The sequence below is a fragment of the Podarcis cretensis genome (genome assembly GCF_951804945.1).
Source record: "Podarcis cretensis genome assembly, chromosome: 7".
Taxonomy (NCBI): domain Eukaryota; kingdom Metazoa; phylum Chordata; class Lepidosauria; order Squamata; family Lacertidae; genus Podarcis; species Podarcis cretensis.
This window is the reverse complement of record NC_137176.1, coordinates 39555473-39583450: the sequence shown is the minus strand read 5'-3', so window position 1 is coordinate 39583450 and position 27978 is coordinate 39555473. Positions and strand designations below refer to the sequence as shown.

Genomic DNA, 27978 nt, shown 5'->3' with positions numbered 1-27978 from the left:
CGACCCCCAGCATATTTCGGGGGCTCCCTTAGGCTGGGCGCAAAGTGCGCGCCTCTCCGCCCGCTGCCCGGCAGGAGGATGGGGCGCGAGCTGCTACCCAGAAGGGAGAAAAGGCAGGCCGGGCAGCGCAGGGCGAGTCGGAGGAAAAGCCTTTTGTGCCCCAGGTGAAGAGCCGGGTAAGTAAAGTGAGGAGCAAACTGCTGCGTGAAGTGAGCCTGGCGCCGGGAGAGAACAAACAAAAGGGGGGGGGCGAATGTTCGCGGGGAGCAAGAAGGGAAGGCGAGTTATGCACGGGGAGGGGGCGTCCGTGGACAGCGAATAGGCGGCCGAGAGGGAGAGCGCCGGCTTGGGCTCTGGACCCCTCAGCGGGGCGGGGGGGGGGTGGCTGCTACTGCGTGCGCGCGCGCGCGGAGCTTCCTTGCATGTGGGCTGGCGGCGGCCTCGCTGCCCCCCTCGCGCCCCTGCGAAGACGGGGGGTGAAGGAGGAGGAAGGAGGAGAGGAGGCGGAGGAAACTGCAACACCAGGAGGAGGAGGAGGAGGAGGAGGAAGCGGCGGCGGAGGCGACCGACGAGAAGGGAGCCTGGCGGAGGCGGAGCCGGCGCTTGAGCCCGGCCGGCCTGCACTCCGCGCAGCACGGCCGCCGCCGCCGCCGCCGCCGTTATCGGCAGCAGCACCAGCACCAGCACCAGCCTCTCCCGGTGAGTAAACATGGCCTGCCCCCCCCCTCCTCCCGTATGTGCTTCGCAAGGGGACTCGAGGCCTCGGTGGAGATTGGGCAGCCAGGCCCGGAGTTGCGAGGGGAGCTGCGGCCTCCGCGGAGCAGTGGCCTGGCGCGGCCCCGCCGGCTCGCCCTGCCCAGCCCCGCGCTCGCCTTTTGTTCCGGCTGGGGCTCGGGCTGGCGCGGCCGGGGCCTGGAGAGAGAGAGAGAGAGGGACGGGGAGAGAGGGTGCGCCGCGGCCTGCAGTGGGGCCGGGAGGTGGGGAGGCAGCAGCGTGGGAGCCTCGCGCAGGGCACCCTCCTCCTCCTCCTCCTCCTCCCCGCGCTCCCACCTCCGCCTCGGCCGGGTGTTGTCATATGGAAACCTCCTAGGAAATGCCCGAAGAACGGGGCGGCGTTTGCTCCAGGGCCGTAAGGAGCGTGGGCATCCTGTGCCATTCCCCGATCCTAAACAACGAGCAGCTCTGTACCCGGATCACTTGTCTTTCTGTACTTCAGCTAAGAGACCCTGGTCGTAAACTTTTTTTTTTTAACAGCGTTACGCCCCTAAGCGGTGTTTTGTTTGTTTGTTTAGTCTTTGCAAACCAGGATCCTAAATTTCTCCCCCTCCACGCACACTGCCCAGCTTCAGACGTTTTTTTGGCTTTCTCCCTTGTAGTTTTTTGACTTTCCTTTCAGCTGCAGAGAGTAACAACAAGCTGGGAGAAAGGGGGGGGGAGAGACTGAGATTGACAGTGGGAAGACCCTGAGAGCTCTCCTTTTTATAACCTGTGAGAGCCATACCCTTTTCTTCTTTCTGTCATCAGAAACAGTGAAGTTTGCAGAGAATTGTTTCTGTTTTGAGGTAGGCCTCTGAGTTTCGCAACCAAGCTGAGTGCAATGATTTTCTCTCTCTTGTGTAGCCACTCATTAAAAGAGCACATCACTGCATCCTCCACCTCCTCCACCTCCATCTTGAAAAGTGTCTCTGGCTTTTTGAGTACTAGACAGTAGCTGTCATAAGGGTCCCAAAGTGTAAAAGATTAAAAGCAGTTACGAACTTCAGTTTGTATAGGAGTATGCAAGCTTTCCAGTTTCATAGAGCTGTTTGGGCAGTAGTAAAAATATTATTATTTAAGCATTTTTGAAAGCAACGGCAACGTACTTTGTATTTCAACTTTTGCTAAACTTATTTTATCATATGGTTTGCTTTCCTGTCAGTTGTAGTAATATATATCATGCATCAAGGTGCACAGAATGACAAAGTTCTGATAAAGGAGAAACGGACCATTAATCAAAATGGGACAAATTCAGCTGAAGTCAAGGACACTTGCTTCCAAGTCAGGTGTTTAGGATTGGTACCTTTGATTCCAGATAGAGTACTAGCCAATCAAGATTAATCTCTGTATTCTGAAAAATTTTTACTATAATCTCAGCATGTTGACACAAGTAAAATATGAATCCAACTTGAATTTCAATAAAATAATGACTTTTATTTGAAAATGTGATCTTATTGAATTGAGATCTTATGTAAAGTAACCACCGTGAGATCTTGGGATGAAAGGTGGCATATAAATCTAATAAATAAAATAAATAATAAAATTTGTAAAAAAGAAAATAAAAGAGGACAGTTCTGTATTACCGAATAGTCCTTAGTTGGTCTACAATTTAAACAAAGGTCAGTGATAGTTTTGTTCTTCACCCTACCTCTCCTTTCTCAGCACAATGGCCTAATTTATCAGTAGGGTGGAGTAAATCTGTTTAAGATTCTGTGCTTTTACTATGTGCTTTGAAGGAGTTTTGGGATATGGATCTCCTGACACAGACTCTGATTATTCTGAGCTTTGATCCCTTTAGCAGAGAAGCAGCCTACAAAGAACTCTTCGTACATAAAATCTGATTTTGTTCTTGGTGCTGTAGCAGCACAAGCCCAGACCAATGCTAATAAAGCAGCATTCTATCCTGTTTCTACAGTGAGAACAGCAGATGGGGAGGAAGCCTTTGTTGCGAGATGACCTGTCTGTTTGCCTTCCTTGTGCTGTTTAAATTGAGGTGCATATGTAATATAGCACTGGAGCGAAGAGCTGTACAGCCTAAAACTGAACATTAATCACACAAATAAAGGCTCAATAAATGGTGGAGCAATTTCACACATGGGGAAGGTATCACGTACGTGAGTGTTCACGAGATTTCCCTACCCCACATATTTAAAATGCTATGTTAAATGCTTCTGCTGCTGTGGTACAGTGTTAAGGGCTCAGTCTCTTTATACAAAAGAAACAAGCAAACCTCAAAACAAACCAAGGGAATTTGTCACTTGCAACCAGTGGTAGCATGGGTGCCAATGATGTTTGCACAAGCGCACAGTCTATAGGACACTCCAGGAAGTAATGAATGAGTAAATCTGAGAGAAATTACATTTTTTCTGGTGATTAAATATAGCAGTTTTGTTATTTTGCAAAAAATGTGTATCTAGTGTATGATTATTGCATAAAGTTGCAATTATATTAAACATTTTTGAGCTTCTCTATATACAGCTCTACTGATTTAAAGAGAACCTTTATTCCACTACTTATCTTTATAGTGGTACCTCGGGTTACATACGCTTCAGGTTACAGACTCCGCTAACCCAGAAATATTACCTCGGGTTAAGAACTTTGCTTCAGGATGAGAACAGAAATTGTGCTCCGGCTGCACGGCAGCGGCAGGAGGCCCCATTAGCTAAAGTGGTGCTTCAGATTAAGAACAGTTTCAGGTTAAGTACGGACCCCCGGAACGAATTAAGTACTTAACCTCAGGTACCACTGTACAAACATTGCATTCCCTTCCTCCCTCAGAGTTACTGCATGTAGTAAAAATGGAATGTTCTCCTATATGTAATTTCTCATGCTCTGTCATGGTCTAGTCTGCCATATGAATTGCTTTTTATTTATATAATCAACCTTCATAATTTTCTTCCCTAAATTTTTCCTGTTGAATCTTGCAGTTCAGTAACATAGGACACTTGTTGACTTCTTCCAATTGCAAATATAGAGATAGAAAGCACCCAGTATATTGGCAAACCTAATCAAACTTCAAAGAGTAAGGTATACTCAGATATACCAAATACCTTTTTTTGGAAGAACTAAAATTTTATGCTTTTGTAGCTGAAGATAATTGGAAGGATATGATTGCATATATATTGATTACAAAGTCCATATTAGGGCAATAGTTTTTGAAGCTCACCAAAATGCCATAAATTTGTGTGCAAGCTTTTGATTTCTGGAGAACTATTCATCAAGCTAGATGTTAAAACTGCAAGGGGTGAAGAGGACAGGAGAGGCTGATGGTGTTAGTTAAGCTATCCATGTCTACATCTGGCAAGTTTTAAGGCGGAGCTTGAGAGGAACTAGCAGACATTCAAATGATTTGCATTCAGGTTTCATGTTGCACTGTGTTCGCCTGAGAAGAAAATGCATGCATAACGACCAAGACACCATCTCTGCAAATATAACAACCAGCTGTAATTCAGTTCTGCTTCCATTCTTTGGTGAAACATACAGGTTCCTTTTTGATGAATAAGGAGAAATGAGCTAATTTTTATATAAACAGAGGGCGATATTAATTTTAGGTGTGCTAGATAATAAAAGTACATAGAATCCAAATTGGTTATTTTTATCCATCATGCACCTTCAGATAATAAAGTCCCAGCTTTAGGTGGCATTTGATCTCCTTGTGGTTAGGAAATCCTGCTTTTGTAAAGTTAAATTAGGTATTTCTCAAGTTTATTGAGTTAGTATGCTTTGATTGTGTTCTCAAAGCTACCAGCATGAGTTTGACCAAACTGTGGGAGGCAGTGGAAGACAGGAGTGCCTGGTGTGCTCTGGTCCATGGGAAGAGTTGGACACGTGCTCTGGTCCACGAAGAGTTGGACACGACTAAACAACAACAAATGCTTTGATTATATTCTTTCAGTTAAATATGAGACTGCCTATTGGTAAATTTGGACTTGGGAATTCTATCTTCCCCATTTCCATTCAGGAAACCAGAAAATTCAGGATTCACTGTACAGTGGACCCTCTGGATGCGAACTTAATTCGTTCCAGGGGTCCATCCGCAACCTGAAAACTCCGTATCCGGAGGTGCCGCTTCTATGCACATGCACAGCACAGTGCTGTGTATGCACACGCTGTGAAACCCAGAAGTATACACTTCCAGGTTTGCCGCATTCACAACCCGAAGTTTACGTATTCGGAAAGATACGTAAGTAGAGGTACGACTGTATAGTATTAAATTTTTTGAGTCTGATCATATGTATGTCTTACTGACTTTAGTCAGACTTATCAGTTACGTGAGCACAGGATTGCCTCTTTGGTTGTAATCTGTAAAAGTGTGGCATAACAGAACAGTTATGTGCACACTAACCTGCGAGTAATGTACATTGAATACAGTGGGACTTAAATCTGAGGATGTATGCTACTTAATTGCACTCTAAAGAAGTAATGTTGTGTAAGCAAAACTATTGTCAGAAAACAGAAATTAAATAACCAGCATTGTATGGCTTTTGATGGCACTTCAGGAAAATTCTGTGTCTGGAGGAAGCGTTCGTAGATGGATTTGGTTTGTTCTCTACACTTCAATTGAAGTACATAATGCATAACATGTGTAATTGCATCAAGTTGTAAAGATACATGACGTTAACCACATTTTTCTTTAATGTAAGTGACTTCAGGTGACAAGATATGTGTGCCTCTTTTTAACAAAGCATAATGATGCTATCAGAAGAAGTCTCATTGAGATCTTGCAATGGAATATTCATTAACTGTGTTTAAATAAGGCAGCAATGTCATTGACAAAATGTATGCCTCTGATCTTCCAACAGGTAAATGTTATGATGTTGGGCATGTTTTATTTCTTTCAAGCATTAAGAGGAACATTCTAGTTAAAACATTTCATGGATAAAAAGTTGTATGATAACAGATGCAGGCTATTTTAAGCCTATAGAGCCCTGTTCAGCAAATACATTACACAGTGACCATACTTTTGAACTGAGCAAGCATAGGAGAGCCAGCCCACCAACAGTAGATACACCTGCTGATTTGCTCCTGCATAAACTGTGACATAAGCAAAAATTCTGTAATTCCTCTTTCTCTAGTGAACAGTAAAAGTGGCTTTGGTAGAGCTTCTGTTACTTTTAATGAGAGGTCATCAAAGAATCCTTTGCCATAATGTTAGAAGGAGCAGCTGAGGTGCACTATAAGGGGAGGTTTCTATCAAAATCATAGCTACCCTGGTAAAATGAAGCTAACAAGTCCTGTGACAGAGGGCCAGTTCGTACATGTATGTATATCACTTGATTCTTCATTGTATAATTACTTAATAGGTAAAGGTAAAAGGTAAAGGACCCCTGGACAGTTAAGTCCAGTCAAAGGCGACTATGGGGTTGCAGCACTCATCTGGCTTTCAGGCCGAGGGAGCCGGTGTTTGTCCACAGACAGCTTTCCAGGTCATGTGGCCAGCATGACTAAACCACTTCTGGTGCAACAGAACACTGTGACGGAAGCCAGAGCACACGGAAACATCGTTTACCTTCCCGCCGCAGCGGTACCTATTTATCTACTTGCACTGGTGTCTCTACCAAATTCTGAGGTGACACGAAAGTTTTATCTCTGGTGCTTGATATATGATGGCACATTAGTCACCAGATACTGAATTATCTGGTAATTAACATACATGTGTGAACTGGCCTGCCTCAGCTTTGTGGGAGAAAAATCAAAGTATGCTATACTCTTGTTGTTTTGATTCTCCAATCAGTAGAAGCTGTAAGAATCAAGAACTATCCCTCTCTAAATTTGTGCTTTTACATTTCTGTTGCTCTAATGGGTTAGAGAATTCAAAAAATAATACATAGGCATTATTGCTGCAGAAATCACTGAATTTTAATTTTTTTGCCTCATAAAATGCAAATGTGTTTACATTTACTGGGAGAAAAAACATTTTGCTTAATCCCAGTGTTCTGGAAAATTTATAGTAAGTTTTTTAAATATTCCATTTTGGCAAGGTGCCTGAGTCTGCAGCTCTAGGTTTTCTTAGACTCATCTTAATCCAGTGTTAGGCCCAGTTTTGGGACCAAGACAGCTTTGGTCTCCTTGGTGATTTATACCGGGAACTGTACAGGATAAATGCATTTTGTTAGTTCCGTTGGACATTTTGGCATGCCATCAAGCATAGTATTCTGAACTGGATATCTGGGATGGGTCTTGGTGGCATGGTGTTACGGTGGTTCCAGTCCTTCCTGGAGCACCAGTTTTAGAAGCTAGTGGGAGATCTATTTGATACCACAGCCTATGGTGCCCTTTCGAGTTTTAGCTTGTTCCCATGCTATTTAACATCTGGGACAGATGAGCAGAAGTTTGGTGTCATCCAATATGTGGATGGCACAACCAACTGTGTTCTCCTTTCCCTCTCATTTTAAGGAAGCTGTTTAGGTCCTGAATTGTTATCTGGAGGCAGCAATGGATTGAATAAAGGCAAATGTATTGAATCTTAATCCAGGCAGAGATGCTTAGGGTCAGTCATATTGATCCAGGAATTGGGATTCAACTGTGGTTGGCACACCTATTGAAAACTCAGGTCATAGCTTGGGAGTTCTTATGGACACCCTGGATGCTAAGTTCTCATCTGTGGCCAGAAGTGCCTTTGCCCAGCTGAGATGATGCATCAATGTCTGTTGCTGTGGAATTCAGATCTGGCCATGGTGACCCATTCCATAATTGCATCACATCTGAATTACTGTAATGCACTCTCCATAGGACTTTCTTTGACGAGTGCTCAGAAACAACTAGTTCAGAATGCAGTAGCTTGGTCATCAATAAAGGCTGCAAAGAGGGTGTTCCTAACTCCCTTCCTGAAACAGCTGTAGCTAGCTTCCTGTCATGCCGGGCATATCATCTTGCTGATGATAATTTTTAAAGCTACAGCATTTGAAACTCACCAGGTTCATTTTGCACCTGGCTATCTGCCACCTGTAAAGATGCCTGGGCACCAAGATGACATCGCCACCATCTGGAGGTGCATGCCTGGGGATTCTTGGATCTTGACTGTTTTCACACATCTTGTAGAATTCTATCTGTATCTGTACAATCAGAATTAATTTCAGGAACTAAAAAGTCATATTGCAAAATATGACTTTCGAGTCATCTGGCCCCAAAATGGCAACTAGGCATTCCATTTTGGCAATTGTAACTCAGGTTTAAGGAGCCATTTGGCGCCTAGCTTATATATCAGAGTTTCTAACACTGAGATATTTTAAATAAAACTAATTTGCCTCCCCAAATAGTTGATTAATTTGAATCAACTTCAGAATTCAGTCCCCAGGTCCCAGGCACTCCGTTTATCAAAAGACTTCCTTCAACATTCCCACTCATGCTTTCAGCTACCTACAAATGCAAATGGGCACATTTTGTTGTAGTTGTTTAGTCGTTTAGTCGTGTCCGACTCTTCGTGACCCCATGGACCAGAGCACGCCAGGCACTCCTGTCTTCCACTGCCTCCCACAGTTTGGTCAGACTCATGCTGGTAGCTTCGAGAACACTGTCCAACCATCTCGTCCTCTGTCCTCCCCTTCTCCTTGTGCCCTCAATCTTTCCCAGCATCTGGGTCTTTTCCAGGGAGTCTTCTCTTCTCATGAGGTGGCCAAAGTACTGGAGCCTCAGCTTCACGATCTGTCCTTCCAGTGAGCACTCAGGGCTGATTTCCTTAAGAATGGAGAGATTTGATCTTCTTGCAGTCCATGGGACTCTCAAGGGTCTCCTCCAATACCATAATTCAAAAGCATCAGTTCTTTAGCGACCAGCCTTCTTTATGGTCCAGCTCTCATTTCCATATATCACTACTGGGTAAACCATAGCTTTAACTATATGGACCTTTGTTGGCAAGGTGATGACTCTGCTTTTTAAGATGCTATCTAGGTTTGTCATTGCTTTTCTCCCAAGAAGCAGGTATCTTTTAATTTTGTGACTGCTGTCACTATCTGCAGTGATCATGGAGCCCAAGAAAGTAAAATCTCTCACTGCCTCCATTTCTTCCCCTTCCCAGTGAAACATCTCCAGATCAACATATGTAGGACAAAGCTGTGTATTTATTAGAGCACATTTACTAAATGCAGTGCACTTGTTTCTTTGCACACATTTGCCTCCCCTTTTGTGTTCATCATTGCGGCAGCTAGAGGAGTAAAGTCTGACATTTGGTAGTAGACTTCATTGTCCGTATTGAACTGACCACATGATCCCACCATTTAACAGCCACAAGTTCAGTTAGGAACATGTCAGTAGCAATCTTCCCCAACCTGATTCCCTCCACTCCCATCAGTTTCATTATCATACGGCTGTTCTAGCTAGGACAGAGGAATTGTAGTCCAAAACATTGGTAGGGCACCAGGCTGGTCAAGGCTGGTCAATTTCTCAATTTATTGAGAAAGTACTTATGAAATAGTCTCCCTTTTTAGAACTAAAACCTTTATATCTACATGAGATTTCTTTACACGTGTTATTTATCCATTAATATACTTCATTATTTTGTTCTAGTCAAGCTTATTGTATATTGTAGAGTAGATAGCTATGAAATGTGTTCAGTGGGGCTTACTCCTTATCAAGTGCTTAGAATTATAGCTATAGGTAAATGAAGGTCAGAAAACTATAAGAAATGACCTCACAATTGGGAGCATTAGTGTAGTGTATTCCCAGTGACTCATCTCTATCAGAAGGTGTTTCCCCCCCTGCATCTATCACAGCCCCACATACAGACAGCCTTAAGGTTATACAGGTATTAAATATTCAGAACAGGGGCTTTATAGTAAATACGTTTGATTCAGATGGTTGAAGAGACAAAGTTTGATGCTGCAAATTGATTTGGTATAGGATCCAATTATACAGCATCCCAATGAAATTGATTGTGCATGCAGAGTCACAGGGAATTTTTGGCTTGTGTTAGTTGGCTGTAGAATGAAATCTTTTGGCCAAATCTGCCATCTATCTCAGCTGTAATGTCACTCTTACAGATCCTTGCAAGCATTTATAGTAGCAAAACTTCTCTCAGACATTACAAAATCAAAAGGGAATTTCTTTTTTTAATATCTGCTAGCTGAAGACAGCAAAATATAAAAATGTGACATTGAAACCTTTGTCTGTTCTCATTTGGAGGGTGATTAACTATTCATGCAATTGTGCTGACATTGTGTTCTCATCTCTTGCATTGTTCTCCCCCTTTTTTAAAAAAGACAAAAAGTTGCAAGATTTTATTTATATAGATCTCACACACTGTCAGCTCCTTCTGTGCTGCATAACTCAGGGAGCTTAAGAGTAGCATGCTCTTTACTCTGGAGAAATTTGCTTTGCAAGGATCTGTATTTCGTATGATTCAAAACTTGCTTAAGAGTTACCGTACTATTTAGAGTTGGAGCAATGGACCAGGCAGTTGCTAACATGCACTTCTTTATGTTAACTATTTTGTAGGACTTTGGGTTCAGCCCTTGATAGCACGAGCATAAATGTGCTATTTTCATATTTATTTATTTTACAAATTTATAAACTGCTTCAAAGCTATGTACAGCAAGATAAAAATAATATAAAATAATTACACAAATATAAATTATTAAAACCATATTGACAAACTCTGACTATAATAAAACCATTCCTACAGATACACAGTTAATATTTCATAAATGGCTGGGTCATGCCATAGGGAAACATTCAGTAGGCACCTAAGGATCACAGTGCTGGATGCCCGTTTAATTTTAGATGGTAATTGTTCCCAGACGGCTGCAGCTCCAGCATTAAATTCCTGTTTCTAATACAAACTAAGCTGATGTCTGGGGCATGTGAAAATCTCAGTCGTGCCCCATTTGAGGAGCACAGTTTCCAGCCAGGGATATATGGGTTGAGGCATTCTCTTAGGTAACTTGGTCCCAAATATGCAATTATTTATAAAGTAGACAGATTTAATGTAGGATTATAAGCATGTTTATTCCACTGAGTTCTGTAGGACTTCGTCCAGAATAACTGGAAATGACTACTTTCCCTGTGTGAACCTACTTGGACCCTAAGATCAACATCCAAGTCCTTTTCTCTGAGCTTCCTCTGAGAGCTGTTTGGAGTTTGGCAATAAGAGAACGGGCCTTCTCTCTGGTAGCCCCGCAGTTGTGGCATGCCCTCTCCAGGGAGTTTCCTGGTACTGAAAGTTGCCTGCATTGGAAGGGGTTGGACTGGATGACTTGTGGTCCCTTCCAGTTCTACATTTTTATGATTGTATTAGTAATATTAAGTTATATCAACAGAAGCAATAATTCATTTTTTATAGATATATACTATATGGAAATTGATGCAAATATACACAGAAATATATTCACTATTGTTTGAAGGTGTCAGTGGAGCCTGTTTCCTTGCTGCATATGTATCTGACACAGGATTTTTAATTTCCACATCCGAAGCATGTCAGATCAGGAACATTATTTGATATAATTGAATGGAAAAGTAATATTTATAAGCCCGTTTTTATAAACAGTTCAGAAGTATTTGCAGATTAGTGGCAGTATAAGAGCAATTTTGATGTTATGGTACATCATTTTGATTTTAAATGTATTCACTTCACATATATTGTAGTTGTAATATCATAGAATCATAGAGTTGGAAGAGACCACAAGGGCCATCGAGTCCAACCCCCTGCCAAGCAGGAAACACCATCAGAGCACTCCTGACATATGGTTGTCAAGCCTCTGCTTAAAGACCTCCAAAGAAGGAGACTCCACCACACTCCTTGGCAGCAAATTCCACTGTCGAACAGCTCTTACTGTCAGGAAGTTCTTCCTAATGTTTAGGTGGAATCTTCTTTCTTGTAGTTTGGATCCATTGCTCCGTGTCCGCTTCTCTGGAGCAGCAGAAAACAACCTTTCTCCCTCCTCTATGTGACATCCTTTTATATATTTGAACATGGCTATCATATCACCCCTTAACCTCCTCTTCTCCAGGCTAAACATGCCCAGCTCCCTTAGCCGTTCCTCATAAGGCATCGTTTCCAGGCCTTTGACCATTTTGGTTGCCCTCCTCTGGACACGTTCCAGTTTGTCAGTGTCCTTCTTGAACTGTGGTGCCCAGAACTGGACACAGTACTCCAGGTGAGGTCTGACCAGAGCAGAATACAGTGGCACTATTACTTCCCTTGATCTAGATGCTATACTCCTATTGATGCAGCCCAGAATTGCATTGGCTTTTTTAGCTGCCGCGTCACACTGTTGGCTCATGTCAAGTTTGTGGTCAACCAAGACTCCTAGATCCTTTTCACATGTACTGCTCTCAAGCCAGGTGTCACCCATCTTGTATTTGTGCCTCTCATTTTTTTTGCCCAAGTGCAATACTTTACATTTCTCCCTGTTAAAATTCATCTTGTTTGTTTTGGCCCAGTTCTCTAATCTGTCAAGGTCGTTTTGAAGTGTGATCCTGTCCTCTGGGGTGTTAGCCACCCCTCCCAGTTTGGTGTCATCTGCAAATTTGATCAGGATGCCCTTGAGTCCATCATCCAAGTCATTGATAAAGATGTTGAATAAGACCGGGCCCAAGACAGAACCCTGTGGCACCCCACTAGTAACTCTTCTCCAGGATGAAGAGGGACCATTGATGAGCACCCTTTGGGTTCGGTCAGTCAGCCAGTTACAAATCCACTGAGTGGTAGCATAGTCAAGACCGCATTTTACCAGCTTCTTTACAAGAATATCATGGGGCACCTTGTCAAATGCCTTGCTGAAATCAAGGTAGGCTACATCCACTGCGTTCCCTTTATCTACCAGGCTTGTAATTCTGTCAAAAAACGAGATCAGGTTAGTCTGACATGACTTATTTTTCAGAAATCCATGCTGACTATTGGTGATCACAGTATTCCTTTCTAGGTGCTCACAGACTGTTTGCTTAATGATCTGCTCCAGAATCTTCCCTGGTATTGATGTCAGACTGACTGGGCGGTAATTATTTGGGTCCTCTCTTTTCCCCTTTTTGAAAATAGGGACAACATTTGCCTTCCTCCAGTCTGCCGGGACTTCGCCTGTTCTCCAGGAATTCTCAAAGATGACTGCCAGTGGTTCTGAGATCACATCTGCCAGTTCTTTTAATACTCTTGGATGCAGTTCATCTGGCCCTGGAGACTTGAATACATCTAAACTAGCCAAGTATTCTTGTACTATCTCCTTAGTTATTCTGGGCTGTGTTTCCTCTGCTGAATCATTTGCTCCAAATTCTTCAGGTCGGGCATTGTTTTCTTTATCGGAGAAGACTGAGGCAAAGAAGGCATTGAGGCATATATGATTGATAATACCAGTTTTATGACTTAGTTTACCTGTTGCTAAGCACTAATTATTACATAAGCATCACTTATAACAGTTGGGTTATCTTGATGTTGTAATGTTGTAAGGATAGGAATCTTCTGTACTGTTCTTCAGATTCTACTTTGCAGACCTTGGAAGGAAACTGCTGTAGTGGTAACAATGTGAACATCACATTGTAGCTATTTAACATAGATGGACCAACTTCTTTTTTTATTCATCAAAAGTACAGTGGTACCTCAGGTTAAGTACTTAATTCGTTCTGGAGGTCCATTCTTAACCTGAAACTGTTCTTAACCTGAAGCACCACTTTAGCTAATGGGGCCTCCCGCTGCTGCTGCGCCGCTGGAGCACAATTTCTGTTTTCATCCTGAAGCAAAGTTCTTAACCTGAGGTACTATTTCTGGGTTAGTGGAGTCTGTAACCTGAAGCGTATGTAACCTGAAGCGTATGTAACCTGAAGCGTATGTAACCCGAGGTACCACTGTATTCTGTGCCTTTAAAAGCTTCCTGAACAGGGAATAATATAATGCTTACATTTTCCCCATTATATGTAAGCCAGATACACCTGCCAAACTTTTGCAGAATTTGCTACAACTTGCTAAAATGTATTACCGGTTCTAGATTATTGCACCTGAGTTTCTTATCCTTTGTTCATTTTATATTGATGCCATTGAAATTGTGTTCTCTAAACACCAGTGTGCCCTCAAAAATAATTTCTCAAAAAGTAAATTGCATACCTTATGAGAACCATTTAATGATTGCAAAACAGATGTGTCATTGTTTACATACGACATGCATAACAGACCACCTCATCTGATAGTGTCCCACTAGCAGTTTGAAAGTGGGCTAGAAGCCTATAGTTAAAACACAAATAACAGGCCAGGTAGGAAATTTTGTAGCACTGGTGCATATCACTTTTTCTGATCTGAAATCATGGAAGATTTCCATATATTTGTTCCCAGTGTGTGAACCTACAGAATACTCAGTAGTATCATATCTATTGAAAATGGCTCAAAATAGTTTTTAAAAGTAGAAAATGTGTTGGTATCAAAAAATGAGAAAAGTTTTAAAAGCAACTGGGTATTTTGTAATGTCAGAATGTGGAAAGCTGGCAACAGTGTATAGCGGTGATAGAACATGGAAGTTACAATTCATGTTTAGTATCCTTTTTTTTTAAAAAAAGAGGATACTATATAAAAATGGAGATATACCTTTTAACAAGTTGTCTATTTACCTTTACCCTTCTATTTTGTTGAGCTGGTAAAACTTGACTTTCCACCATTTGCTGGAATTTGCTCTGTTTTGGCATTTACCTTTTAAAACCTAACACTCTGTCAAAGACTATTAAGTTAAAGTAGGACTTTTCCATAATTAGGTGAAGAAAGCATGGTGCTTTACTGGTACAAGTGTCCTTACTGCTTCTGTATACGTTTCAAATCTATAACCCGAATTAGATGTTACAGACAAGGTCAAATGCAAATTTGGACATATACCGTACCTGAGGCTGCGGGGAAGCAATGTGGGAAAGCTTTAGAGCATGAACCTGGTGGGCCTTTGGAGCCTGTATTTTTGAGACACTGGACTTACATTTGGCTTTTTAAGAAGGCGCTGTATACCTTAAGAGCTTCTACAACCTTCACTCTAGCACGAGAATAAATACATTCTGCTGTCATTTTGTATACAAGCTGTTCGACTCTTTAATGATACAAAAATGTTTCATGCATGAGAGGCTTTGTTGTGTTTCTGTCACACTTATGCCAATTTGCAAAAGTGAATATTGCAGCAGGTTTTATAAAAGGTTGTAAGAGTTATTAGCTGTGCTGACAGCACTTTTGTTGATAGGCAGATTTTCTAATTCAACCTTCATGTTTCTGAAGTTTGATGTGTCTGAATGTATCAGTATGTTAAATAAGGCATGGAGATGTTTGAAGGCGGAAAGGAAAGTTTTCAGATCTTAAGAAAAGAGATGGAAGAGCATTGATTCCCCCCCCCCAATATTTTACAGTTACTTCTGATTTCTTCCTTCTTAACGTCTCATGATTTAATTACTATTAAATAAAAGTATTTAGGATATAAATTGTATGTTATTTGTAAATCACATTAGGGCAATCCAGATCAGACCTTTATTTTTCCTTTGAGTTCAGGGAAATCCAGTAAATGGCTAAAGAGTATCCAACCTTAAAGGGCATCAGATATCTTTTTGTTTTACTTTTAGAACAGAAATTTTAACTCCAATAATGGAAGAGTAGGAAAAAACACTATGGTGGTTATGCCACTTCTGCAGAAGGCCTGAATGACTTGCACCCTGTGCACCCCCCATTTGCAGGAGAGGAGGTTGCATGCAAAAGGAAGAGGAACTGAGAATATGCTGGCTGATAACTGGTTTTCAACATCATGATATATCACCAGCTAAATATCACAATTTCTTGATATATCACGATATATATATCTGCTGTTGTCGTGGGCCTTGGCAGGCCTCGTGACAGAGGTGACAGAGAGTCTTGCCCTTTCCATTCCATGATGACGGAGGGGGTGCAGAAGGTCCTACTGTACCTCCCTGTAGCATCACCATGCTTCCCTGCAGCAGCAGAGGGCCTTGACGGAGCTCCCTGTGGCAGTGGAGAACTTTAAAATTTAAGGAAGTAGTAGATTTAATAAAAAAATATTAAATAAACTTCCTTCTGCTTCCCCACTCAGAGATCTACCAAATTTTTCCATGTATAAGTCTAGGTTTGTTTCATAAAAATAATGTCAAAAATTAGGGGGCATCTTATACATGGATACATCTTCCCCCATTTTCTTAAATCTGAGTGTGTGTCCCCCAAATACATAGGGGTGTCTTATAGACAGAAAAATACAGTAAGTGAAATATATGCATGCATAAGCCCCACTGAGTTCAACTAAACTACTTTCCTGGGAGTAAGCCTCATTGGATTCAGTAGGGCTTGCTTGTGAGTAGACATGCATTTGCTTGCACTGCTTACCAAAAAACACTTTCCCCATCATTCTCACATAGTACCCAACCTCCCATTCTCACATAGTACCCAACCTCCCATTTCAGCATAAATCTTCCCTCCATTCCCCACGCACACCGAAGGGCCCCATCAAAGCCCTCATTCTACCAATCTCTCCCTTTTTATCACAGGGAGGGCAAGCAAGTAAAAAGAGTTTCCTTTATACAATAAAAAACCCTTTTTGATAGGGAGGAAAGCTGTTTAGGGAGAACCAACAACATAAACACCACCATAAAATAAAATAAAATAAAATAAACTCTTCCCCCTCTTTTTTTCATTGATGGGGAAAGAAAGAATTGCTTTCCAGTTCTTTGCTTGCATTCTTTGTTTACTGTCTAGCCGTGGGGGGTAGGGGGTGTTCCTCTGCATAATTAGCTGAGCCCTAAGTGGAAAGATACCGGGTGAAGCATATTGCCTTGTTGAAACACTTTATCACGATGTTATTTCAATACAGGTATTCAACGATATGGTGATTTATTGGGCAGCCCTATTTACATGTAGGCAAAATGATTGTGACAGTAGTTCTTGGCTTGGAGAATAAATTTGTTAATAACCTACAAATGAGGTTTCTGAGTATGAACAGTGACACATCTGCAATGACCTGCTACAATGATGGGAGTCCCAGATTAGCTCTACTGATGTGCCAGCCTTGCTACTGCTTTGCCGTTCTCCATAGGAAAGCTGGAGTGTTAAGTCTCTGCTTCAGCAACCAATTGTGTTTTGACATTACATTTAAATTCACAGACCACTGACAAATCACATTAATGACTGTTAATCTGCCTCAAGAGGCTGATCCACCATAGACATGAGAACTTACGTGTATATTATACAGCATTTTCAATATTAAAACAGAGATAAAGCATAACACAAAAAGTTCTAAAAAGCCTGAGCCAAATACAAAGGGTGCTGTAATATTGAACCATGGTGTAGCATTACATCTGAACTGGGTGTACTTGCTTTTAGTGAAGTCTGATAATGATACAAAGCATAAAATTTAGGACTGCTGCTAAAACTTCCTTGAAATTTGTAATTGTTGCAAATTTCCTCAGAATTATTGTAGAGAAGATAAACAGGAAGCAATGATGAATTTCACTGTAGGGAATTACTCCAGTTGATCAGTATTACTTAATAATTAGAGAGTTGTTTTCAGTTGAACTCTGTTATCTTCTAGGCATATTTTTATTTGTTTACCTGTAGAAGGTCAGTGGGACCTGAACATTCTCAAGGTTAAATACAAAGTCAGTGGCTGACTGTTGCAAGGCCAGAGACAAATCCAATTAAAATAAGTGAGAGTCTTCTCAGTGAAATCAGTAGCTTTAGGTCAGAGCTGTAATTGATTAAATGACGTTTATCTTTGCACAGACAATCTGTTACTTTGCAGCATACACAAGGTTATTCTGCCGCACACTAATTGTGAGAATGTCCTAATCCAGAATACTTGCTCTTGAATCCTTTTAGAGCTATTAAGGAAGTAAGATAAGTGTTGTGTAATTATTCCATATGAAGTAGTTTGCAGATCACACTATAAGTGCTGTAGAAATCAATTTAGTCATATTTTCTGAATCTTTTACATTAAATAAATTGGCTGCCTGGAGATAAAGACTAATATCCCAAAACAGCAGTAGATCTCTCCCCCCCCCCCAAAAAAATATTTAAATCTCAAATACAGTGTAAGATGTAGAAGATTTGACACGACAATTTGGAGTCCGTTACACTTTTTCAGCTTCTATGATTGCTCCACAAGTACTGGAAATTTACTTAGGCTGCAATTGAAAGCACACTTATTAGTGAGTATTCCTTCTTGAACAGACCTTTACTTTCTTCTGAATAAAGTTTCCTAGGGTTTCACTGATAGTATGTTGCAGTAAGAAATGTTTGTGTGTCAGATATTTTATTTAGAATTTAATGTTTCTAATTTCAAATGCTTTAAAGCAAAACATGAAAATATGTATAATAAACAGTAAAAGCTACTTTATCAGTACAACTAAAAAATAAAATAAAAGCTATACTGAAAATATGTAAGAATAAAATGTTAGTTTGAAGGACTATTAATGCAAAGGCTAAATTAACCACAGTGTTGGTGCGATTTTGTAAAGGTTCAACAAAAACTGAAGGTTATTAGAAACGACAAATTAAAATGAAATGTTTAGATACAAAGTTTTCTTTTATAAAGGGCATTGGTTTTACTTTTCTAGAATATCAGATGTGCAGTTTTTCCACTAATAAAAACTTGCTCAGTGGGAAGCTATTATTGTGTACTTTCCAGAATAGTGTTATTAGATACTGTCAAATGGGTATCTAAGCAATAAATGTGTTAATCTGGTATCAAATGTTGTTGTTTAGAGTTCTAGTCTTGCTGGAAAATCTGGAAGCTGAACACTAAAGCTGCATGCAAAAACGCTGTCCTAAGTGTATAGTTAAGATATTTCAGACAGAAATACATAAGAAGAAATCCTAGATTGTTGTCTATTCATCATGCATAACCCTTCTCATAATGACTCTGAAAAATTAATACTTATTCTTAGTGGAAAAGTTAATAAGAAAATTGAACTACATTCAAAAACTAGGTGTTTACAGCTACCCTACCCCTTGTCCTTGGAAGCTGTATAAGAAGCTGCTGCAGGAGAGGGATTGCGAGAAACATCATGGGAGAAGTGTTTCTTGGACTAAGGTGAAACTGGTGTGCATAATGTGCATTTTTAGCTCGTACAGACTTTATTTTGGGTTTCTTTCTAGACTTTGGGAGCTGAGTTCATGCTGAATTCACATAACAGTTACCAATATCAAATCATAACATTTGCAGGAAGGAGATTCCTAGCACAAGGTGAATCGTATTGCACTAAATGTGGGCTGGCCAATTGCCAGTAAAATAGTAACTCATGATGGGAGATATATTCTTCCTGTTCTGCAGTTGAATAACTTCTATTGAGGTCTTAAGGAGAAAGTAAGAGATTGCAATTAGTGAATTCATTAAGGGTCACAAAAGGCAGGAGTAGAAGCCAGGCTTTCCTTATATCAGTGCTGCCATTGATTATATAGAAGTGTACAGCTAATGTTGACTCAGTGTTAAAAGAGGAAAGAACGTTCTTTACCTACTCTGTAAACCTGCAATGCCTAGAGGAGTCATCGGTAATGTGTCATTGTATATTGCATGATCTGTTCATGGAAACCTGATATCTCCATTTTCTTCTTTCTTTACTCACCCCTTGCGGGAAGTGTTTATAAAACTGGACATTCTCAGAGTATGCACCTTCTACAGAAAAGGAGAGTCATGAAAGATACTCACTTTCTTTGATAATGTGAACAGAAGGGGTCTGTTGTAATTTTAATCCAAAGCTTAAGCCTCAAAAGACTGATCAGCCAACAAATCAAAGATGACTACAATAAAAATATATAATATAGTTTGCAAATAAAAATGGCATATGATAGTATGTTGATATTTCTTGATGTTCCTTTAAGCTTATACTTTGGTTATATAGATCTCTTTACCATTGCTGTAGTGTAAATAATGTGTCTTTCTCCTCTTCCCCACAGGAAATGGGACTTCGAAGTTAAATGAGACTGGATAACGCACATCAATGAAGAAGCTCCTGCATTACCTGCTTTAGGGGCAGAACTTCAGAAGAGTCAGATTTGCTGTACTTTCATAATGAAGAAAATTAGTCTCAAGACCATTCGTAAGTCTTTTAATTTAAATAAGAGCAAAGATGAAAGTGACTTCGTTGTAGTTGCACAGCCATCGTTAAATGATTTTGGAAAAGATGACTCCTTGTTTGGTAGCTGCTATGGTAAAGATTTGCCGAGTTGTGACATCAACAGTGAAGATGAGAAAGGTGGAAAAAACAGATCGAAGAGTGAAAGCTTAATGGGTACGTTAAAAAGGCGGCTTTCAGCAAAACAAAAGCAGAAAGGCGGCAAAGGTAGCACGCCATCTGTTAGCTCTGCTGATGATGACACCTTCTCTTCTTCTTCTGCTCCAATAACCTTCAAAGATGTGAGAGCTCAGAGACCTCTTAGATCTACATCCCTCCGAAATCACCATTATAGCCCAACTCCGTGGCCGCTTCGTCCAACAAACTCAGAAGAAACATGTATAAAAATGGAAGTGAAAGTAAAGGCCTTGGTCCACTCCTCAAATCCAAGCCCTGCACTGAATGGTGTTCGCAAAGATTTCCATGACTTGCAGTCCGACAGTGTGTTCCAGGAACAAAACAATGCATTGAAAAGTACAGAATCTCAGAATGGAGATTTGCATCTCCATATTGATGAACATGTGCCTGTAGTTATTGGACTTATGCCTCAGGACTACATTCAGTATACTGTGCCTTTAGATGAGGGAATGTATCCTTTGGAAGGATCACGTAGTTACTGTTTGGATAGTTCCTCACCCATGGAGGTTTCGACGGTTTCTTCTCAAATGGGTGGCAGTGCATTTCACGAAGAAGAGGGTCCAGTGAGTCAAGATGTAGTAGTTACCCCAGATATCTTTGTTGACCAGGCAGTGAGTGGTTTATTAATTGGTACCACAGGAGTCATGTTGCAAAGCTCTAGAGTCAATCACAGTGATGTTCCTCCGCTCTCTCCGTTGCTACCTCCAATACAGAATAATCAAATCCAAAGGAACTTTAATGGCCTAAACGCCACAGATGTCCATGTGGCTGAAAGTATGCGTTGCCATTTGAATTTTGATCCTAACTCTGCACCTGGAGTTGGAAGAGTTTATGATTCTGTACAAAACAGTGGCCCTATGGTTGTGACCAGCCTCACAGAAGAACTGAAAAAACTTGCAAAGCAAGGGTGGTACTGGGGCCCAATTACACGATGGGAAGCAGAAGGAAAATTGGCCAATGTTCCTGATGGCTCGTTTCTTGTACGAGATAGCTCTGATGACCGCTATCTTTTAAGTTTGAGTTTCCGTTCCCATGGTAAAACTCTTCATACAAGAATTGAGCATTCAAATGGCAGATTTAGCTTTTATGAACAACCAGATGTGGAGGGACATACTTCTATAGTTGATCTCATTGAACACTCCATCAGGGACTCTGAAAATGGAGCATTTTGCTATTCAAGGTCTCGATTGCCTGGATCTACAACTTACCCAGTCAGACTGACCAATCCAGTATCTCGTTTTATGCAGGTGCGCTCGTTACAGTATCTGTGTCGCTTTGTTATACGCCAGTATACCAGAATAGATCTGATTCAGAAACTGCCTTTGCCAAACAAAATGAAGGATTACTTACAAGAAAAGCACTACTGAAGGCTTATGGGAACCTTGCATCTTGCACTTTGGGAACAACAACAAAATAAAATAAAGAAGAGAGATTGAAATACCGTTTACAAACTTTAATTGCTATCAGTCTTTTGCTGCCATAATTTCATTTTGTGCATAAAAAAGGGTAATTCATTTTTATTTGTTTAATGGGTGGTCTGGGTTTTATGTTTTAAAATAATGATCTCAGCATATTTTTTTTAGGAGAGTGAATAGCTATCTTTCATTCAGTGTGCAAAATAATCACAATGTGAATGATAAAAGTTTTCCTAAAACTCCCCATCTCCTTTGCTGCTAATCCACTGTGATTTTTATGCATTTGAAGCACATTTCATGTGTTTTCGACCATAAGTAAAAGTTGACACTTGATGGGATATGTTTTGTCTTTTTCAAACAGCCTGGTTTTGTTTTGTTTTGAATTTTAAAAAAGTGGAAAAATTGTGCCAGTATACAGAATTTAGATGTATGCTGAGAAAGATTTCCCAGTATCCTAATTAAAAACATAAAGTTAACTGTGGGCTGGAGGGAATGTTTGACACAACAGTTATGCAACATATGTTTTGAAAGCCTCCTTTCTCCTAAACTAGTTTCAAAGATTGTATATATTGTTTTGCGCTTTTTTTGTTCATTCTTAACCATTTTTTTAAGTTTTAAAAACAGCCTTTCAAAACAGACTTGGAAAAAAAATATTGCTAGTATTCTGTATTTAGACAAAAGTTAATGTAAATCAGAGGCCATTTTTTAAAACTATTTGATATCCCTGTAAAACTGATTTTGACTAAGCTATGGTAGCACATGGTCGGATAACTGAAATCTGTCCTTTTTCGGATAATTTCAACATAGTGGGTTTTTTGCCAGTAGGATTTTAAAAGTTATTATTTGACCAGAAGATCTAAACATTACCCCATATTTCCTGCTAAACTGAGACATCATCTAGCCAAAGTTAAGCCAATTCAAATTTAATTAATTTCATAGATGAGTTATGCACATGCTTAAATTTCTCCCATAGAAATTGATGGGATTAGCAAGTACTTAACTTTGCTAGATAATGCCCTTAAATGTTTTTTTATTTGCTTAGCATACATTTTCCATCATTATATTCATTTCAATATGTAAGATGGGAAGAGAATAAATTAAAATTATCCCCAAAGTTTCATTTTTAAAAAACCTTGCATGTTTTGAAATTAAGACTGAATTGATTACATTATGGCGTAATCCCTATAGGAAATATTCCAGTGCATTACCAGACTCATTTCTGCTTAGTCTTATTCAAAACAAGGAAAAGCAGTTCCATTTAATATGCGAGATATGGGAAAATCCTGCACTAGGTTTTCCAGAGGAAGATAGATTTACATAGTTTACACAATGGATCCAATCCAAAAGTTGGTTCTGTAGAAACCAGCAGGATAAGTTGCTGCTGGACCTAAATGTAACTACCTAACTTTGGATTGGGGCCATTAAGATTTGTACTCATGGGACTGCTTCTACCGAGCATTATATGGTGGAAAGGAAGTATTCCTGTTTGCATTAAGGAAAGATCTAGTTAATCAAAATGTTAGCAAGCAGGAAACTGAGCTCTGAAATTTCTGGAGAAAAAAAAGTAGTATTTTGGAGGCTAGTTTGTAGGTTACAAAATTTATTTTGTGCCATTTTCATATGTCTTGTTTTAGTTTTATGTTTTTCCTCCTATCCTCTGAAAGATATGGCCATTAGTAATTTTCTTTTTCATCTTCCCATCTCAAAAATTTGAATACGTTTCTGTTTAGTAAAAAAATATTAAAGGGTGATAAAGTTTTGAAAAATCTTCATTTCTGGATAATTCTCTATTGCTTGTTCTACCTAGCCTTTTCTGTGCTCTGAATGAGTTTATAATATTAAAGTACAGTGTTGCTGCAAGGTGCTGCAATGGTGCCACATCCTGGGTTGCCTGAATCGATATGCTAAACTTCTATTTTTTAAAAAAATATTTTTAGATCATAGTGTTTAAAAAGAATATCAGAGGCAAAGCATGACTTTTGCTGTGGGAATGAGAGGTGGAAGTGTCTCTCTTGCCCAGTTAAAATAGGTTCTGAGGTGTGGGGAGTATTTAGAGAGATGTATTCTTAAATTCCTGAGCAAAGTATTCATGTGTGTCACTTACTGGCTTTGCCATCCTGATATTTATGCAAAATCTTCATTTGGTTTTCTGATTTTTACCCCCAAAGCAAGACTACAAATTTTATACACAAAAGGCACAATAATATATACTATGGTACAGTGTTTTGAGTCTGAGGAAGAAAGAAGTAATCCATTTTATACAATAGGAAGCATACTTGTTAGCTTAATACCCTTGTCATTTGGGGGGTGGGTGCGGGGTATTTCCCCTTCAAATGCAAAAATAAAATAAAAATCTGTGTGGTTGGAGTAAAAACGTTTCCTGGAACAATAATCTGTATTATGGCAAAGGTCAAAAGTAAACATTATCCTGGTATCTAAACTCTAAATAATGATGTTACGAGTTATGATGGTATTACAGTTCCATATGAGTTGTATATTTAGATCTCTAATGTTCCAGTCATATTGCTGTTCTGAGACAGCATGAACTTGCATTCTGCATTCCTTCTCATACTCTCTTCAGTTCATTTGTATTAAAAACAGGTTTTCAGAGGTGGTTCTTGCAATGCTGACCGATTAGCTTTTCACCGCTTTCCTCTTTGCTCTTGTAGCACAGTTCTGCAGGAGCAGCTGATTTCTTCCACTGTGCAGTTTAGTGGACTTGGGGAAGACATTGTGTCCCGATAAATGGCAACCTATAGTCATATACTCCATAAAAGTATTAAATTGTTAGATCTGCCTTTGTCCTTCCCGTTGCTAGGCCTTCATCTCCTAGCAAGCCAACCTCTCATCAGCTAGAGCAGCAACCACCAATGCATACACTTTCCCTCAAACACATCTGGGCTAAGCAAGTGGTCCAGCTGGAAAAACTGCCCAGTAGGAGCAGCTATTTTATCTCTTGCTGCTGACAGCCACCTAGCAAATACCTGAGCGTGGATGAGCAGACATAAATGCAGCACTGATGCTGGCATTTTGTTTCTGCTCTGAATGGTCCTGAAGCAAGTGACCAAGCTTGTTCAGGAGGTGGGAAAACATTTAAAGTGTAATCCAACATCATCTGCCCTGGAGGATCTTCTGGCCCAAAACTGCTTAGGACAATAAGACAGACAGAATGAGTGGCTTCTGATCTATTTATTTCCAAGCTTCAGTTTGGCATTTGGGGGGCAATTGCTCCTTGAGGTGAGTTGCACCCATGTATTACATAAAGGAATGAGTACATTTCAACTGAATGATTCCATTGAAAACACCTTTTGAATTGCCTTTATTGCTCTGTTCTTTGTACTACATAGGATGGACATATCTTATTGCCACAAAGATCTATGTGTTATATTCAGTCACATTTTTGTGCATTTTAACTGGTTGCCTAAATGGCCTGCTCATATGTTCAGTGTAATAACAGAGCTTATGCAAGACTTCATAACAACCTCCAACAAACATAGTCTGCAAGAAAGCAGAAGCCCCTGTTCACAGTTGCTGTTGAGTTTCTCCCATGTGACATTGCTCATGCCAATAGATTACTCCTGCAAGCCGTTAATCTGAGTCATGTATTGACAGTTTATAACACTGAAGGAAAGGGACACTCTAAAGTTATGGGAGAACTAAATCAGTCAAGCTGCTCAGCATTTTTTTTAACCTGGTGAGGTAATTTCCTAAAGTTTTCTTACTATTCTAAAAACAAATGACATATCAACGTTTTTCTGCTGTTGAAACATCAGCAGAAATAATAAACAACTTCTGGGAGGGTTGGTGGAATACTTACGGTTGGTTATGATGAAAAACACTATTGCCTCTGCACTAGCATAGCTTGGTTAATAACTGCAGTTTAAACATGCTAATACTATAAGCAGAAAAGGCTATTGTAGATTGGCAGGAAAAATAGTGGTGTAAAATTAGACTGATAACAAGTTCATGATAAAAATAAGACAAAAGAACTAATTAATTTGTATGGAGAAAGCAAATTAAGTTCGTAACATAGGAAGCTAGCTCAGTATTGTCCACACTGACTTGCAGGGACTCTACGGGGTTTCAGGCAGGGGTCCCTCCAAGCCCTGGAGATGCCAGGGATTGAACTCCTGCAGGCAGGGCTCTGGCCTTCCCTGGTGCGAGTGCATCACTTTAAAACAAAACTACTGATTGCATTGAGGGCAATAGCTGTATTGTATTAGTGTCCTTCCACCAGATAGGTTTCGAGAAAGCAAATGTGAACTGCAGCGGTGATTTCTGAGCTTACAATGAGTAGAATGTGGTGTAAGAAACAAAGGGAACAAACCAGTTTGACGGACCTCCACATATAGACAATAGGATTCAAAAGCCCAAAACCCCAACAGGTCAGTATGTGGTGTCTCTGGCAGTCTGGCACCTGCATAATTCGTGTTGGTTGCAGTCCCAGCGGAGGGCATCTGTAGCCAGTGTATCCAACCGCTTGCTGCTCCCGCCTTTCTCAGATGTGGTCTGGAAAGCCTGAGACCCTTAGAAACCCCCCCCCCTCTGGCTTGTTCCCAGTGGGCTGCGAGCACACAAAAGCTGAAGCAGACAGCTGTGCACCTGTGCTGCTGTTCCTTCAGAGGGATGGGCTAGACTTCTTTAAACTAGTTTACCCCCTTGCAGCACTATGGTTTCAATAATAAAGGGATTTTTTGTTCTAAAGACTGGATTACAAGCCTTTAATAGATTTCTTCTGTTGTTACAGCAAAAGCACCTGACAGTGCTGCTGAGATGTGCCTGCCTTGTTTCTTTGCTGCCATTAATAGGCTATGAAATAACACCTGCATATTGGATATTTTCAAACCTGGTGTACTCAAGACTAGAGAGAGATAGCTTACATGCACAATACAGTGTAATGGTGATTCTGGCATATCAGTCCACGGGAAATAGACGTATTTTCCTTTCTTCACTTGTGAGGATAGTCCAGTACTATAAATCTGGCTTGCAATCATAGCAACAAAGTCTCCCTGAATTTTCTTCTTTAAGGCCTTCCCCTTACACTTTGTTTTACATCTTCAGTAAGCAGACACGCAAGCAACAAACATTCGTAACAGACCCACTGTTCAAGTGCAGTTACATGACCAGCTAAGACCAGCTAATTTTTGTCAGAGGCTTCATACGTTTAGATCTTCTAAAAGTAACATCCTACATCTGCAGAAGATGTTTACTCAAACCCAGCTTTCTCCTGTGGTGAGTATAGTATTTTTGAATTAGGAAAGGTGGTAGCACAGCTCTGAGTCCATTCTACAGCCTCAGTAGGAGCAGCAAAAAGAAGGAAGTTGGGGCAGCTTTTTCCAAACTCCTCCAGATTGTGCTGGGGGGGCAGGGAGAAGAAGGAAAGGTCAGATCGGTGTCTGTGAGGGTCAGAGCATTTTTTTTATAGTGGTGTAGAGAAGGAAGACCCTAGCAAAACTGATAATTCATATGAAGCTTGAAGTATTTCCCCTAACAGTGTTTGAGTACATTGCATATTTTCTAACTTGAGGCAAGTGATTCTTGGAGAGGGAGGAAATTCAACCAGAACTTTACTTACCCCCCCCCCCCTTTGTAATTCTGTCCATTATGTTCTGGTCCCAGGAGATCGAGTCCTGTAAACCCAGGAAAGTCTTTGTTTTCAAAATCCCCAGGTTATCTTTAATATTCATGTCAAGGTGCTTATCTCCATATGAACTCTTACTGCTGAACTTTGCAGAACATGCAGTTTTTTCGTACAAATTCATTTCTTAAATGTGTAAATATTGGAACTGTTAAGTGAAACCAAAATACCAGCAATATATTGACTGTGAATTCCAGTAAGGAAGGGTCTTCAGCTATATAACTTTCAAATTTTAAGCTAAAATATGGTCACATCAGCAATTGCTAATATTGTATCTTTGAATACTACAAAAATATATATGAAAGACATGCTCTTTGACAAAGATGGGATAGACCTTAAAATGACAAAATACTGTAGAGTTTGATGTATTTGGAGAATAGTCCAAACTCTTTATGCCAATAATGGGATGGGGCAGAAATTCTTATAGAATTTTGTACTACTACATATTGGGTTAAATAATTTTTATAGTGGTGATGGAGTGCCATGAAATTAATACTTAAAATCCAGATTGCTGTAGTTTACACTTTTCTGTATGTTTCCAACTGAGTGTGCATTATTTGTATTAAGCACACAACAGAATGAATTATCCAAAGTCCATTGATTTTAAATGTGTTTTGGTTTGTTAAAAAGATTATAGTAATTTCTTGCACATTTTTTGAAAAATTGTATAAGGATTTATGTATCTGCTTCTAGATACGGTGTGTAAATAAAAAAAAATTCACAAAAAATAATCTGTTGTGTATATTTTAGTAAAATGAAGATAATCATCCAGTAAAGTTAATATCTGAAAACTCTTACCAGTTTTCCTCATTTGCCGGTTCCAGTTTGCGTTTACAAATGGAAAAACCCTTCTCATTTAATGAATTCCAAACCTTTTACAGATTCACATATGCTCAGGCAAAGTAGGTGTAAATTTTTTAAAAGGACAACATAGTAGGAGCTAAGAGGCAAGTTAGTGCAACTCTACAAGACTTT

The 27978-nt window shown here is 40.1% G+C and overlaps 1 protein-coding gene across 1 annotated transcript; it reads left to right on the top strand.

The window, feature by feature from the left end:
- SOCS6 (suppressor of cytokine signaling 6) lies at nt 1-27505 on the top strand. Its single transcript, XM_079982949.1, has 2 exons — nt 1-176; nt 19595-27505. Exon 2 carries the CDS (start codon nt 19710-19712, stop codon nt 21315-21317), a length of 1608 nt encoding a protein of 535 aa, XP_079839075.1. The 5' UTR covers nt 1-176; nt 19595-19709; the 3' UTR covers nt 21318-27505.
- Nucleotides 27506-27978: the final 473 nt, after the last annotated feature.

Excerpts from the sequence above, each read along its gene's own strand:
- SOCS6 (XM_079982949.1), top strand. The coding sequence starts at position 19,710 with ATGAAGAAAATTAGTCTCAAGACCATTCGTAAGTCTTTTAATTTAAAT.